The 17,427-nt window shown below is 42.7% G+C and overlaps 2 protein-coding genes across 2 annotated transcripts; both read right to left on the minus strand.

Moving 5' to 3' along the window:
• Positions 1-1,149: 1,149 nt before the first annotated feature.
• commd2 (COMM domain containing 2) lies at positions 1,150-3,481 on the minus strand. The gene is made up of 6 exons (XM_041040500.1): positions 3,293-3,481; positions 2,719-2,796; positions 2,519-2,601; positions 1,976-2,050; positions 1,752-1,850; positions 1,150-1,598 (listed from the first exon to the last, which is right to left on the minus strand). Exons 1-6 carry the CDS (start codon positions 3,357-3,359, stop codon positions 1,389-1,391), a joined length of 612 nt encoding a protein of 203 aa, XP_040896434.1. The 5' UTR covers positions 3,360-3,481; the 3' UTR covers positions 1,150-1,388.
• Positions 3,482-5,135: 1,654 nt separating this feature from the next.
• On the minus strand, positions 5,136-16,459 carry lmnb2 (lamin B2). Its single transcript, XM_041040228.1, has 13 exons — positions 16,047-16,459; positions 14,223-14,359; positions 13,909-14,065; positions 12,894-13,019; positions 12,364-12,462; positions 12,098-12,169; positions 11,883-12,008; positions 11,571-11,791; positions 10,944-11,175; positions 10,647-10,754; positions 9,807-9,926; positions 9,589-9,666; positions 5,136-8,294 (listed from the first exon to the last, which is right to left on the minus strand). The coding sequence occupies exons 1-13, from the start codon at positions 16,257-16,259 to the stop codon at positions 8,259-8,261; spliced, it is 1,725 nt and encodes a 574-aa protein (XP_040896162.1). The 5' UTR covers positions 16,260-16,459; the 3' UTR covers positions 5,136-8,258.
• Between the last annotated feature and the right edge of the window lie 968 nt (positions 16,460-17,427).

Below are 17,427 nucleotides of genomic sequence, written 5' to 3' on the forward strand. Positions count from 1 at the left end.
CACTGCTTGTCAAAGATTGAGTCCGTACATATTGGAGGTCAGGGGTCAGAGGTCAAGGCCACAGTGATCTTGTGTGAGTTTTGCTTGTGAACACCCAGCACTAACCTTCCCAAACATTGCCATTATCACTACAAAAACACCCATAACCTCTACCTCTACACCTGCAAAAAACAGGAACCAAACCGCACACAGACATACCACCGCCATGCAGTACTTAGCACAGTAGTGCTTCTTGTGTGAGTTTCAGTTATGTCTCTGAGCTGCGTGATTTACCATAGGAATCATAAGACCGTATCCCTGCTCTCCTGCAACAACACACAGGGTTACCATACACATTGGACAGTTTCTATATGTCAGTAATTGCATGCTTACCACTAAGCCAACCCAAGCATCTCCAACAGCAGCCTGCTGAAGTCACCATACTGACCTGAAAGATAACGAGTCTCACCCAGACAATTGGCCACGACAGTCAGCCAGTTTAAACACACATCACAGATGACCTGTACATTCACTGAGTGGTATCCTTTTCTATCACACACAGTCATTTTATTGTCACATGTACCGTCTGCTGTATGTCCGTCTGCTCCATGATGAAAATTCAGAAAATTATGGGATTAGCTCCTGTGCAACATGTTGGCCTCTCTAAAGCAGGGAAGTGCTGTTGGCACAGGTAAAGAACGGCTGGCCTCCGCCAATAAAATGTACTGATCAGCCTCTCATCACTCTCCAAGATGGCCCCACAGTCCCTGAAGATGCGCTGTCTCTGCAGCACTCCACTCACTCCCTCTATCAAACAGCAGAGCCACATTATTTGACATATCTGGATCACCGTTAGGATCCTTGCAAACAGTCCTCAGGATTTTACTTCTTTCACCTCTTCTCTCATCTGTGAATCTTATGTGGTAACACCAGTGTTGACCAGTTTATTTCAACAATAATGCTGAACAGGTTAACAGTTTACATTGTATTCCTGGAAACCTTCATGTCCACACTTTACACATAGAACTGATAAATGAGGCCCTTGATGATCTTCCTTTGACTGTGCAAAGATTTCTTTGATGTTCCTTTAAAAAACAGGCCTAAGGATCAGCCAGCACACTGAATACACTGCTGCAGAATTCAGACATGAACTCAAACCACATCACTGTCTTCTCTCTTCTTACACTTTAATACAAAATCAGCAGCACTGTAGAAACCTTATGTACAACAGCCAATACCATTTGGCACATATACACATCTGCCAATCAGATGGGCCAAAACATGGTTTAACATCCAGGACAGAATAAAAAAACACTCCACACTGCACCTGTTTTCCAGGTGTAAAGGCAGCACTGTGGTGTTTTACAGGTGGCAGGACACACACATATTAAACAGAAGGTGATCTGGGTTTATTTGATGTTGCGTAATATGCGCCGTGAGTGACTGGTTTTCATGGCGGCTAGAGCGGCCTCCAGCGTGGAGATGAGGTGCAGGAGGGTGCTGGGGTCTGTCTGGAGAACCCTGATGCTGTGGTCACTGTGGCTGTCGATGCCCTTTGTTAGGAGCAGACGCATCGTCAGCATGGGAATGACCTGCTGACGGACTGACCGGCTCGCCAACTGGTAGGAAGGAGAGAGCGTAACAGTGTTAAGAAGTGACAGAGAAGAAGTTAAAATCTGAATATTGATAAACTGAATCTTTACAACTTCCAAGAGCCAAAGACACAAACTGTGTGAGCATAGTTCAGAAGTATAAACCAAACATACACACACCTGTACATCCAGTCTCCATTCCAGGTTGTGGTAGGCAGGCAGGTTGGAGGGCAGCTGACTCAGGATGCTGCGGATCTGACTGTGGTGCTGCAGGTAGAGCTGTAACACAAACACCCACAAGCTCAGTCGGAGAGCAGTGAACTGTCCAACACACTGAACGAGTACAGCTCTGCTCCAATCAGCTCCTCACAGGAAAAAAACAAAGTAAAGAAATGAAAAGTCACCTGTAAGAGGATCTGGTTAAGCTCATCACCAAACCCCAACGCTAGCACCGAGTCCAGGAAATCCACCTCAGAGATCTACACACACACACACACACACACACACAGAGAAACGTGACACTGGGAACAGTTGATACAGTTGAAAATACCATTCACATTCATTACTAAATGTTACAGATGCATCATAAGTGGAAAATTGTTGTATTCCAGGCCCTTGGTCTGTGCTTCCAGGCTCACTGACAGGATCTACTGGGACTAAATGGAACAGGAAGCCATAATCAATGTTATTACAACTATGCAACTACTATGACAAGTCAGTCTGCTGTGAAAATAAAAAATGAAGGAAAAAAAGGTCTATTAACCTGTACACACACATCTGTGTTTTCTCTAAGCCTTCACCTTGTTCCTACTTGTTTTATATCATGACATACTGAGTATCTGAACGGTGATTAGATGATTGGTGCTGATCTGGTGGATGATTGTTGGACAGTGTTTCACAGCACAGAGAGAGAAGCATCAGAGTGTGTGTGTGTGTGTGTGAGTCACCATGTGTTTGGAGCTCTCCGTCATCAGGAACATCAGGCCTTCCACTCCATGCTGCACCATGTCCACAGGAACACACAGCTTCCCTGCAAAAGCAAAGGGAAAGAGAACTTCTGTGATGCTGTGTTAGTCCATAGTCCACAGCACTGACTGGCGCTTTCTGCAGTGTGTGTGTGTGTGTAATGAAAGGTGTGGAGTCTCACTGGCTGCTCCCTCATAGATCTTGGGGCTGCTTCCTCGCTTTAGGAATTCCAGTGCTATGCGACCAAACTCTGCAACCACTGAGGACAAAAACAACAACAACAAAAAACTTTGTGACTTCGTTGCTCCACGAGTCCAGAACATCTGCCTCAAATAAATAAATAAATAAACACTGTATGCCACAAATTCATAAAACAGTGAGCAATGGTTTGGTGTCCCTGACTCTTTCCAGACACCAAGAGGAAGATAAGAAAAAGGCTACAGCACACCAACTCTTTATTAGAAAGAGCGACTGGATGCATATCATGTCCCACCTCCTTAAAACAGCCCTACAATCTATCATTTTATTTCATACACACAACAGAACAAAAGCTGATCAATACGCCATGAAATAATGTGCCCAATTTGAAGTCGTGGATGGGATTTTGTGAGGCTTTTCACTCACGTTACTACACAGAAAATAATCGGATCTAAGCCTCACATCCCGTGTTCACAATCAGCTGACAGTCAGCAGGGAAAACCTCAGCTACAGGGTCCAGACCAGACTCTGTCAGACCAGAGACCACAGTGATTTACCTGCGGTGTCCACCTTGGGCAGGAAGGACAGATGTTCTTTATGGTCCTCAGACAAAACCAGCAGCATCCTGAACGACGGCGTCCTCTCCAACACCGGCGACGACAGCTTACACACAGCCGCCGACTATAATCTACCCGGAAAATGTTTTGGACCCTGGTTTGTCCTTCTTCGATGGTGTTTTCTCCTTCTTCTTCGTCCTGTGGATATCCGGCAGAATACATGCCTTGCGGCACATTGCTGCCTCCCTCAGGTCAGACGGAGATTGCAGCTTGTCTCTGCGCCGGTGCACGGTGTTAGTCTGTTCATAATAACTGTGCATCCTCCATAAAACACACATACCTGTAAACCTGGTCTCATCACGTCCTCTATCAAAGTAACGTCCCTCTGTCTAATTGGTGAAACTAATTAGGGCGGGGCAAACAATCACAAAGGCGGGGAAGCACACAAGGGCAGGAAGTAAAAATAACCACGAACACAAGAGGTAAAAGATTTCAAAATAAAACAGGAAACATTATAAATAACGTGAACACATTAGATATCCGGAAACAGTTTACGTTGAGCTTTGATGGAAAGTTCAGTTTGAGCATGCGCAGCAGACCTATGTTCAAAACCCATATGAGCATCTTCTCTGTGGACACGGAGCCGTGAGCCTCCTGTGAATGTGTCTGTGATTTAGCTGTGAGGTGACTCACACAGCAGCAATGAGCTCCATATCTTTCATCTCACTCTGTAACTCTCACACTCATACATCTGCCCTTTAATAGACAGTCTTGAATAGACAGCATTCAAGACTGTAGATCACACAGTCATATTCGAAAGACAGGACTCATGGGCTGTCTGACAGAGGGCCACATTGGTTTAAATCATATCTGCATGAGAGGAGCTCCATTGTTTCTATAGCTCCACAGCACAGTTTGTCTGGAAAACAATCAGCACATCATATGGAGTTCTCTATCCCCTTCTGTTTAGCCTTTATATGCTGCCCTCTGGACACAAAACACACTCGCCAACTGTATATTCCCATGTCCAGGAATGATCTCGGCCCTGTAACTATGTTTATGCTGATATATGTTTATACTGTCTTTGTAGTGAGGATTACATCAGAGGATAAGTCATAATTTCTTTATTTTTACTTCTAAATAAAGACAGTGAAACGGAAGTGGCGGTTGGAATAGAAGGTGAAGACAGGAAATGATGCATCATCTACAGTCCTTGCCTGTTAAAAGATGAAGTGAGAAATGAGGCCATAGATTCAACAAACACATAAACATCCCGACATACTGCTGCTACCTTGGTTGTGTTGTCCCTGTGTTTCAACACTGGCGTTTTTACCACTTTAAAAAAATAATGCAAAAGTAAGAAGCTGCCTATCAAAAACCCGACCATGAGAGACTGGTATGTGTACTGTGAAACTGAGTGCTGTAATGGCCTTCTCTGTGGCTGCAGCTCAGTCAGGGTGCTACAGCCGAGCTGACCTCAGATCCCTACACTGCAGACAACTAAAACTTTTAAACCAGTAAAAAATTCAGAGTTGGTGTCTGTAACAGTAAGGCCAGCACAAACACTGTAATGAGAGGCCTGTGCCTTAAAGTGCCAGAGGTTTACCATTTAAAAGTCATTCTAAGTATTGAACTGCACTCAAACCCTCACCTTCACTATAACTGAGAGGAGTAGTTTGGAATCATCACACTTTTTTTTTTTAATAATAACACTGCACCTGTACAGTGTTTGAGTCACATCTGATCCACTTGATGGATGGCTATACTATGAAGGCTATACAGTGGGTGATAGTAGGATGTAGCATCCATCAAGGTAGTAAAACTAACAAAAACACCACATGGGTATATGTAAAACATTTATTGTGTGTACAAAAAGTAGTTCAACAAGTTAATCATGAATGAAAAATGACATTTGGCATGCCCCCCTCCCCCCCCTCCCCATGAACAATACCAGGTCTCTGCTGTACTGATTAAAACCTGGATCTCAACAGAGCTATCACACAGTCACATCTATAGTGTCAGACCGAAGACAACAGCCCCTCCAGGATCTGAGCTGTTAAAACTCTACTGTCACTTCCATTAAATTTATAGTGTACAAATCAGGTGCAAAATGTGTGTGTTACTGTTTGGAGAGCAAAGTGACAATCATGCATACTAATACGCAGCAAATGCTTCAGAAAAACAAAAACTCTTTTTTTTTGCTTCTTAATTATTTGGCTTTGGCTTGTGAAGAAGGTTCTATATTAAATTAAATTCGACATGAAAAATGCAGTGATCGGTTAATTAAGTACTGGCAGTTAAACACATTTCTGTGAAAGAAGTAATTTTTAAAAAAAAAACGTTACCTCTTGCATGTTTCAGGGATCAGCTGAATTTGCAATAATTCTTGTGGCTGAACTAAAAGACTGAGAATTCCTGGAGGGACTGATTTTACCACCATATATCACAGACTTACAGTGTCTCTGCTCTGAAGAGCAATGGAAATCAGATCTGTATTCACTTCATAGTCACAGTTAGTCTAACACTGCCAGACTTCATCTAATTCGGATGCTCAAAGTCGGTCACTAATCTATTACCAGACAAGAAGCCGATGCTTCTGCCAATATGAAACGTATACACTCATTTTTTCACTTCCTTCAGTGAAGACTTTAGTAGTGTTCAGTATCGTTTTATCAAAATCCTGAAATACATCGGAATCCAAGATTCAGTTTCTACCCTTACACGTAGGTCATCCACACCCAACCTTGATCACCCCGAAATCCTAAACACACAACAATAAATGAAATAGTTCTTGTAAATAAACTGATTACATAGACAGTAACTATAGAAAAAGAACTAGCGATGTAAATCACAGCATACACACACAAAAAGTTTTTCAAGATGCACACAAGGTGCACCTTACAAGTGTTGTTTTCCACTGTGTCACCTTGTGTGGATACTTAAAGAAAACGGAGGCAATAATAATGTCAGTTTAATACTCCCAATTAAAGCCAGGTCACAGGGCTGTATTAACTCAGTGGCTCAACTGGGAACTCAAACCAGCAAAACCCACATCAACCAGTTCTATCTCCAACCACACTCTGCCTGCCTCGGTATTTTAAGAGCAGCAGAGAGAACCTGGGGCCACTCTGCCCTGAAAACCCTGTTATTAAAAAAAAAAAACAGAACTGACACATGAGCAACATTTTAACACAGATCCATGAGTTAACAAGTTACATGGTAGCAAACACATGTATTTATCTAACACAACCACCTTTCATACAGGAGATGGATCTACTCCTAAGAGACAGCTGTCACGGGACATCTCTGGCCATCACTGTTAGAGACTCCAGGCTGCAGTGTGGTTCCACACACTTCACTGCTAATGACACGATTTCCAGATTACATTTTAGTTTCATCTCTCTCCTGTCTGTGTGCGCACACACACACACTCCCTGTTACTGGTCTGGAGCTCTATGTTTAGCTTCAGCTCAACGTTTTAGTTGAGAGAGACTGAAAATCTGCTAATCTGAAGAGACTGAGAGCCACTTTGAGGGGTTTGTTGATCCGAAACATTAGTGAACACTGAACTCGCAACCAACAAGAGGCAAGACAGAAGACTAAAATAGGTTGTTCACAATAAGACACTTCAGCAAAACAAAACAAACAAAAAAAAAACCCTGATGAGCTTTAAGAGCAGGTTACCACTCCCCAACACTGCTGAGGATTGGATTAAAGTTCTATTTCATGTGTGCACATATTCGTTCCAGTATATCTGTCAAAATAATTCAATATTAACTGGTCACTGCAACTGACTAATGTCACCGAGAAAGCAAGATGTCAACCAAGAGCTCCAACACAACAGATCCCCTAACAGCTCACACGTTTTTGTTGGGCTTCCTGCAGGAGTCAGAGTTAGACAGCCTGATTTCAGTGACACAGCACATTCCCTGCCTGCTTCATATAACAGATATCAGAAGTCAAAGGTCCCTGGTCAAAATGAATCTGGAGTGTTTCTGCAGGGAGCCCCGACGGCTAACAGCTCCAGCTAACTGTGAAATACGCATGGCTCCCGAACCTTTCACCATCAACTTTCAAATGTTTGTCTTTACTTTTATTCACTTCTTCCAGGTAAGACTGAGCAGATGAACTATCATATTTTCACTGCTGTCTTTCAAGAAGCGAGGAGGAGTAAAGAAAAGGAGGACCGAGACAGAGCAGGGGGACGAGGGACCAGTTTCAGGAATGTGATCAGGACTCTGACAGCAGGTTGTGTGATGGCAAAGTGTGTCCAAGAGGTCTGGGTTTGATTTGAAGTGGTCTAAACTCTGAGGTCAAACACTTCAAACAGCTGGCTACAAACCAGCAGTGATGCTGTAAACTAATTTTCAACACAATCACACACGGAAGCAGAATAGCATTTTTATGCTAATCTTTCAAAGGGAGATGTGCAGAGGGGCAAAATCTGTCTGAGTCACCACACAAATAATAATGTTCGAGATGGGAAACACTTTAAGACCCTTTGGTCAGAAAAGTGTGTTGATTTTGGAGAAATAAAAATATCTTTATGGCTGTAGAGAAGAGGTCCTTATCTCCAAAACTCAAATCAAACAAGGTTCTTTTAGTTGATCTTACACTCTGTTGTTCTGCTCGTCATTAAGGATGAAACCAACATCCTTACAGCAGAAGAATGAGGGACAGTCAGTGGAATGATTCATTGACATGTTGAGTTTGATTAGTAGAAGCAGAAATATTCGGTTGCAACACCACAGTTTGACATATTAAAGCAGGCCCAGAAAAGTGGAGAGCGGTAAAAAAAAAAAAAAAACCAAAACAAAACAGACCCCGTTAGTCCAGAAGTTCTTACATTGTCTTGAACAATAAAAACACCAAATGATGAGGCAATGGACAGGATCACGTCTGAGAGGAGCGAGAGAAAAAAAAATTATAATGGGGAGGTCCAAGCCATCAACAGAACAGGAAGGATTCACATGATGGCACACTCTCTGGATGACACCTTGCCCTGAGGGAGAAACAGAAAGGTTATGAGGCATTTATATTATTTACTCATACTTAGATTCACTTCAAAAACAAACAGGCTAAAGAAAAGAGGAAATAATTAGACCAGCAGTGTAAAACTAAATGAGTTTTCATGACAGTTGGAGGATTTCAAAGCACTGGAAAGGAACATGCTTTTAATTTCATCTCCTTCCACATGTGATGTGGACAGTGCTTCTTCCAGTCATGTGAGGCTGGATCTCACTGATCTACAATCTGACACAGTGCTGGCAGAGACATCAGGACCAGGACCGGACCACTACTGAGACGCTACTGTTGTGTCAAAAAAAAAAACATTCCACATAAGAGGAGTCCACCTCAGATCCTGTCCTACAGAGGTGTTCATTCAACTCTATGCTCATTTTAGAGGCTGCAGATTGTGGTGCTGTTCATTCATCCAGCCGCACCTAGTGGACATCAGTGTCCCATTGAAAGCTTTTGGGCCACTTATAAGTATTAGCCTCTCAGTGTAACACTTGGATTACCAGGAAATCAACACTGATAATAAGCTGTATATATACTATATTTTATAACCATGATATATTAAGTATTGTTCATAATGAGTGGAGTCTAGAGTTTCCTGACTTTAAACGATATTTAAAGACCTCAAGGGGACCTTTAATCTTTCTAACGCCTCCTTTTATTCTGTTTACAATTACACACTGCGTCACGTGATTATAGATGATCAGGAGGAGGCAGCTTATCCTCTCATCCTCTTACCAAAATCCTTAAAGGAACAGTCTCAGGTCTTTCTGTTAGAACATAAGTGAACAGACCTGCCTTTAAAAACAGATGGACTGGCAGTCAGCAGCATGGTCGAACGGCATTCATTCATCTAGAAATCTGGACCATCAACTCATTTATTATGAATTCATTCATGGATTTTAGCTTTGCCTGAGGTGAACACATAGCAGCGAGGATGCATAAGCGGTGTGACTATGTATCTATGTACTGTCGAGGACTGAAAGAAGGTGTCATGGATCCTTGTTTCTTTTGTTTTTAAATAAACAAAAATTGATCACAAAGAGAAATGAGAGAGAGAAGAACAGAAGGCTGAAAATACAAAACGAGACTAATCACAAGAACATGTGTATGTTTCTGTGAAAACAGCTCCGTAATAGAAAAGTGTGTAACCAAAAGGACAAAACAAGTGAACATGTGCCGTGATACCAAAACTGAATATAAATATAAAATGGGGAAACGAGACAAAATGTAAAAAAAAAACAAAAAAGTCAGGTAAAGCTGACACGCATACTCACCGTTTGTTCCTCTTCCTCCTCTTCGTCTCCGTTCTCTACCTCCACCTGAGTCTTGGTCACAGTCCGTCTGGCCACCTCCTGCAGGACAGGCCACAGTCAGTCAGCCCACATGACTCAGGACAGACCCACACACACACACACACACACACACACACACACACACACACACACAGGTGCAGACAAAACAGGTATAATCAGTCATGCACGGACTTCTTTACCTCGCCATCAGCATTGATCAAAGAAGTAACTAAGTCATTTCCTGTGCCCCAGGAAGCCTGGCTCTTCCACAACAAGTCAGATGGTGGACTGTGGGCCACGCCAGCATCAGCAGACCACACCTGTATACAAGCAGAGCAAGTGAATACATCAGGTAGTCAAAAGTGTTCATGATGACAGTGTAGTAAGCCTTTCTTAGAAAGACTATCCAGCTTATTGAGTCTTTATTTTCAAAGACAACGCATGCAAGCTCAAATTAGCAATTGTCAATATTAAAGAACAACATTGTCTAAAACCACAATTAGTAAACAGAATCAATCACCACGGTTTGTAATTGTCTTACTTCAGTCTGGAATACAACATCATTCCTCTAATTCTCTTCTGTAAATTCTTCCAAAGGCCTCAAAGAAAACATGGACGCTTTCTTTCCTATTTCTGTCTGTACTCTAGGAACAGTCAGCAGATACGTGTGATCTACCATTATGACTGGAAGATGAAATATCCCTGCAAAGACATGAGGGAAGCTTGTCTACGAGGTGTTTTTATGACTTTGCCTTTGATCTCTGTTCACTTCTCTGACTCAGCCTCGGCTCATCACCTTCCCTGCTCCGAATCATCTCTGGGATTTTTCAGACTGCACAGCAGTTTGTCCCTCAGCCTGTCAAACTAAACTGAGCTCAGGAGCCAAAATGAAGACAGATTTGCCAACAATATCATTGAGAGCTCTGATCTTCATCTTTATTTTCATGGAACATTAAAAAAAAAGAAAGAAACACACACACACACAGCCTGTTCACTCTGCAGACAGAGCACACACACATTGTTTTCTACTCATATCTCACCGTCACTGACTGTCCAGCCTTGAGGACAAACTTTGGAGAGAACTTGTAGACGATCTCGTCCCCATCGTCAACCTGTCTCTTCAGCCTCCAGTTGCCCAAAGGCTGGTCCTGCGAAACACAACAAAGAATCTTTTCACTCTGAAAACCTAATCTATGGATCCACACATACACACCATCAATGCTGAGCTCTGACATGATCCGGATTTACTGTCGTCATGGTGACGGCCTTTCATATTCAGCTTCTGTTGTGACTATGTGATATTACTAATCACCAGCTGTTCGTCCAGCTTTACATACCTGCTCAGTATCATTGGTCAGTGTGACTGCGTTTCCATCCATGTCGGTGGGCGCTATGGTGACTGCTCCACTAGCTGTGGCCTCCTCTGACACCAGCAGCTGACCCTCTCCTCTTCCCGCCTCTGGCGCATCCTGAGCCTCCACCTCCACTCTCTTCCTCTTGGAGGAGTGGGAGGAGGAAGATCCGGTAATCCTGGAAACAGTGACTCGGCCTGTTGGGCTCAGCTTCAGTCTGAAAAAAAGCACAACAGCCACCAGAGAATTAACAGCTACCCACCACCACTCTGTGGCACAGCGGCTCTGAGCTCAGACTTGTGACTGCAGCCGTAACATGTACAGAAAAGGGATAACAGAAAGTGGTGCATGTCTGAAATAGGCTTAATTCCAGCGGCTCCATCCTAAATATACGGCACAAAGATGGACACACAGCCAGCCTACCACCACCAACTTTGTTTCAAGACATTCACAATAACTGGACACCTGAGGGAAACTCCAGAAAAACACCACTGTCACAGCCTCACTTCCCATCTGGAACTCACTTTCATTTGCAAAAACATTTACTTATTTCTCATAGTACGTAGTCGTATGTATCCTTGGCCTGCAAGTGTGTGTGTGTGTGTGTTGTACCTGTGCTCCTCTCCCTCCAGCAATTTCCTGTATGCATTGATCTCCATATCCAGGGCAAGTTTCACATCCAGCAGCTCCTGGTATTCACTGAGCTGAGCGTTCATCCTTTCTCTCAGGTCACTCATCTCTTGTTCCTTTCCTTCGATGGCATGGCGGTGCTTGTCTCGCTCCGCTGACAGGACTTCCTCCAGCTCTCGGATACGATCCTCTGAGGCAGCCAGCTTCAAACACACACACACAGTATAAACATATGTAGTTCTAAATGGCGAAAGTAGCTGATTTGTGTGTACATGTGTGGTCATAAGGCAGTACCTGTTTCTGCAGGCCACTCAGCTGATATCCAAGGCTCTCTATTCTCATACGGGACTCCTGCACCTCCTCCCTGGCTGTGCTCATTGCCTTGTCATTCATCTCTGAGGACACCTTGGCATTGTCCAACTAGGGGGAGGCCGAGACAGACTGTGTATGAGAATCAGAGCATTCCAAGGGCAAAAAAAAAAAAAAAGGAATAATAATTTGTTTCTCACCTTAGCCTGGAAGGTATGTTCCAGTTCTTCTTTGTAAAGAGAAACTTGCTCATCATGTTGCTTCCTTAGGTCCTGGTGGGATCACACAAACCTGATTACTGCTAAATCTCTAATAAAAGTGTGATCATAGATGCCATACATCTCTATCAACCACATACCAGCACCCTTTTTCACTGATATTACTATATTTTCATTTATATTGTTCCTATTGCACGCCACAGACACGACAACAGCCTTTCACTGCACATGCAACCCCCCCAGCATACCTGTAAAGCCTGTGCCAGTTTGAACTCATAGTCCTGCCTGACTCCAGAGTCCACCTCCACTATCCTCTGCTCCTGTCGGCGCCGGGACTCACGCACCTCCTGAACACAAAGAGGAAGATGGGAGTGCAACTGGGAAAAATGCTTACTGTCATAGAAATTTCTACAGGTTTGATCTATTAAAACAACCCTTCTGCTTCAGACACAGATGTGACTCTGTTAATGACTGGATTCCTTTCTAAAGAGTCTACATACACAAATGTTTTATGGTAAATATGCTTATAGTAGACAACTAAATTGTGACCTGCAGGATAAAAGTTAGTTTTCAACCCAAAACATTAAAATCTATTGAATTAATAGTTAATTAAGAGCAATATTTAATGTTTTTAACTTCTGACCAGTTTAAAAGTCAAACTAAATAAGCAGTTTCCTTGTGGTAACCTGAAATGAACATTCTATTTTCATTATTTTCTACATGCGTAATTGGAAAAAGATTATATGATTTGTGGCAGTCCTGTGCACACACCCCTTACCTCTTCAAACATGCTCTTCCTGAACTCCAGCTCCTCGCTCAGTGATTGACAGCGGTTCTCCAGGTCGACACGCATCAGAGTCTCTGCCTCCAGCTGGCGCTTGGCAACAACATGACTGTCCTCTGCCTAAAAACCATGAAACACCGTAAGAAATATTAACACATGAACTCTACAGAATAAGTTTAACTGACTAACTCATTCATCATGAGGAAGCGGTGGTAGAAAGGCTGAAAAGATTTACATCAGCTTAGAATGAATGAAGCCATCAACACAGTGCTCTCTGCCCTTTGATTGATTAGACTGGATTAACAATCATGTGACTTAACTGCATATCACACTGTGCAGGATGGGCCCAATATCTGCCATAAGTGGACAATGTCTCCCAGTCAGATGTGGGATCACTGTTTTTGGATTGATGACCACAGATTTTACCAAGTTTCTCCCACGACTGTTGATTTACATCTCAGACAGCCCAAAATCACAGAGTGCAAAGGAGTTTTAAGAATACACTGCCACACGTTGTCTACTCTTCTTCACAGTCTCAGATTGACACTGCTGTCACTATCATGCTGGGCTACACCTGCAGCATCTCGCCGTGTAAAAATCTAACAGCTAAAAGTCAAATGTTCTAACAATTCACTCTGGAATGAGTGGTGTACATTTCTCTCCTGACAACCACACTGCTTGTACAATGTATATAATGTTTGGCTAATTATACTTCTTCCCAAGGAAGCATGTGCTTGTGTGCAGATCAGTTGGCCAGGGTGGGTCAGTGGTTAGCCCCGCTGTCTTATATACGCCTTAAGATTCCTGGTGTGAACCACACAACGGCCAAGATAAAAATACTCGGAGTTAGTTAATCAGATTTTTAGCTTCTCTAAAGGGTAATGAAGCACTGTGTTTCAGTAAAAAGACACCCAGTGTCCCTCCAGACTATTAAATCCTTTCAAGTTTCTTTCGTCACTCTTTTTTTTTTTTTTTTTTTTTTTTAAACAGGAAGCCCTGCAGTACACACCTTAGCCAGCAGGCTCTTGACATCAGCCAGCTCAGAAGTCAGAGCAGCATTCTGGCTTAGAGCTGTAGAAAGAGCTGCTTCGCTCTTGTTCAGCTGGCCTTCCAAACTACTGGCCCTGGACAATGCTGCAGCAAGATCGCTGTCCTTCTTCTTGGCACTGGAAAACACAGACAGAGGAAGGAGAAGACAGTTATTGCCTCCAATGGGCCACGGACCGTAATGACTGAAGCTGTTTCCAAATGCTGACCTGCTCCCCAGACTAATCCCAAACAATGTGACCTGTGTGATGATTGGGTTTACTGTATCGTGTTTACCTGCGTGTGGCTTCCTCCAGCTCGGACTGAACTTTGCCAAGGTCTATCTGGAGCCTGGCTCTCTCTTTCGCAGTTTCATCCAAAACCCGTCGAGCATCAGCTAACTCCGCCTCATACAGAGCCTTCAGGCCTGTCACCTACAGGGAGCAACACAGAAATTCTTTGTTATTATGGGTGAAAAAAATAAAAATGACAATTTCATTCAATTTCCATTACAATTTTCAACCATAAATCAACTATATACAGCCATTTGAGCAGATTCTGCAAACTGAGTGTTATTTCTAATCCATTCAAACCTGATTCTACCTGACTCTGCCTTCCTGCTGTTACATCCTTGTTTACACATGCAACCTCAGAGTTGCAGGCCCCCCCTACACACAAGTGTGTTTAGTGTTTAACACATAATTGACACACCCAACTCTGAATGGACCGTTATTTTCTCCAATTGCACCTATACCTGCTCACAACAAAGCATTTCATTTTCTGAGCAATGTGTTTCCAAGCAATGCTTTCCAGGTCTCCTTCACAAATCCATATCACTTTGAATGGCTTTTCCCACAGTTTGAAGTGACTGGAGTTTAACTCAGCTGTGCTTTTGTATCCCACAGGAATGAAAACGAGGGAGATTTGTCGCCTCCAGGTTGTTGCTCTTGTTAGTTTATCCTTGTTGCACTACAGCTTTAGAATCCTGAAGCACTGCATCCAAATGAAACAGAGCTTCACTCAGTTTAAACTTGTTCTTTAAACTTGTCATTTATTCCCCTGAGGAACAGAATGAGGTGAGCGCTATCAGTTATGTCAGTGCATTATAAAGCACAATGGAGTAGGCAATAAATTCTCAAGATTTAGTGTGCAGCTCATCAGACAACTCAGTGATCTGATCCACTACTGTGATAACTGTCTGACATTTTGGAATAATGCTGCCTGCACCATACAGTCTCTCATAAATGGTACTTTGGTAAAAGGCTTCCTGGCTTTTGTCGTCAGCCCACTCACCACAGTGCTGGGCCCCGTTCTTTGTATGTGGATAACCAAGTTATCCAGACGAGAATGCTGACAGTTTGACACGAATCTGGACCTTTTGTCAAAGCAACAAGTCTTTAAGCTAAAAATCTGCAAAAGTGCAGGTTTACTGACAATTAGCTGAAATACAAGATACAAGTTTGTGCATAGAAAACAAGAAGCAATGTTGTTTGAGATAATGTGCGCATAAAACATCTGGAGCCGGAATAACTCTATTAAGTCTGAACACAAATATACAGGGGAATCTCGCACTCCAATTTTACAGGAACAGCCTGCAGTCTTTTTCCAAGACAGGATTTGACTGATATTCACAACGAAAGCTGAGATCGAGATCGAGATCATGTCACTTATACACGGCTGTCGTTAAGTGACGTACACAATGAAAAATCATGGGTAATATTTATAGATTGGCGCGCATAACCACCCGCGGAATACTCCCGGGCCCGTTACGTTTGAATAGAGCCTAGGAAATGCCGTAGCTTACGTACTATTGGACGTAAAAAAATGCTGATAAGCGAGTCTGTACAGCATTCTGCTGTGGACACTAGATATGTCCAGGAAAATTGTTTGTCAGTTTACACGTTTTAGGGTCAGTTGCCATAAAACGACATCGTTATTAATTAATATTGCTTTGTACTCATTTCTATCGGGACGTTAATAGCACGTGGGCATGTGTTGTTTATATAGATCCACAGTAACTTCAGACTTAATGCTGCGCCGCGTGATCCGAGTACCGTGAGGCTACAGAAAGAGGAGCGCAAACAGTTTAACCCGGTGTTTAAGTGTTTTAGTTGAACTCACCTCTCTAGTAGTCACCTCCTCTTTCTCGGACACTTTGACCATCAGCCGGTCGTTCTCCAGTTCCAAAGCCCGGACGCGGTCGATGTACACGGCCAGCCTATCGTTCAAGTGCTGCAAATCTTGTTTCTCTTGTAAGCGAGAGATCCGGGTCGGGGAAAGAGGTGTAGAGGCCGCCGGCCGGCCAGCTTCACGGCTTGGAGTAACAGTCGCCATAACGCTTCTTTCGATAATCCTGAGTTTGCTTCACCGCTGAGTGAGCAATAGAAAACAAACGTCTCGGCTGTTTTCGTTAAATAAGAACAAAAGAACAGTTTGTCTTCTTTACTAACGACACGATGTAAATCAATGAGTCGTATGGTCACGCAGTGTCTCAGACAATTGCCTGAAACCGTGCTATGATTCCAAGATGGCCGGCGCCGCTATCAAGACCGCGCCAAAAGCAGAGAGCTCTTCCTGTCTCGCAATGGATGATGGGAGACTGGGAATGAAAGGACACCATAAGCTGGAAATGAAGGAGAGAAGCTTTACATACCAGAGATGCTTTTTCTCTATTAGAAAACACAGGACATGTTTACAGGGGTGTGCTACACGAGACACTATAGTGTAAGGATCTATTAATAAATGAATAGAATAACATTATATTTATGCAAAGAGGGTGCAGTTTTTACCATTTTTTTGTTATTTTACCAATAAGGCACATAATTTAATAAAATATCAAAAGACATACGTTTTTAAACTTTTCTCTTGCACTGATCGAAAGTTTTAGTTTTTAATTTCATTAACCAGAGCAGGAAAATGGTTTACTATTACAATGCTTACACTTAAGGAGATGATTAAATAGAGCTGTACAGCTGTCTGCTACCAAAAGTTACACTTTTCCTAATGGAATAGAAGAAATATGCATGTGTGCCTGCAGCACTAACACCACTGAGAGACCACTGCATCTGCAGAGTTGAACTGAAAGTGTCCTGTGTCATTTAAAGTTTGAAAGAATCCCTGGAGGTATAATACTGTCAAAGTTACAGAGCATAGAGAAGAAGTAGGATCCAGTTCTGTGAAAAAAATTACACCCCATCATATTTGAACAAGCAAATATTTGATCCTCTTTGAAAAAGTTTCTACTAATTAAGGTAATACTCAAACAATATATTAACTTGACATTTTGTAAACATTTTCATAAGTTAAATAAAACAAAAAAAGTGTTCCAAATTAGGTGCTAATGATTAGAGCCACCCAAGGGGCTGCAGGTGAAGCTTGTCTTATTTAAAACCTTTGCTGATCAAAAAGAACATTAGAGCAAGACTGGAGTTGACACATGGTCTTGTCTAAGCCCCAGATTTGAATCCTATTTAAATGTTGTGGGGGGATTTGAAACAGACAG

Source organism: Toxotes jaculatrix, chromosome 6 (genome assembly GCF_017976425.1).
Source record: "Toxotes jaculatrix isolate fToxJac2 chromosome 6, fToxJac2.pri, whole genome shotgun sequence".
In the NCBI taxonomy this organism is placed as follows: domain Eukaryota; kingdom Metazoa; phylum Chordata; class Actinopteri; family Toxotidae; genus Toxotes; species Toxotes jaculatrix.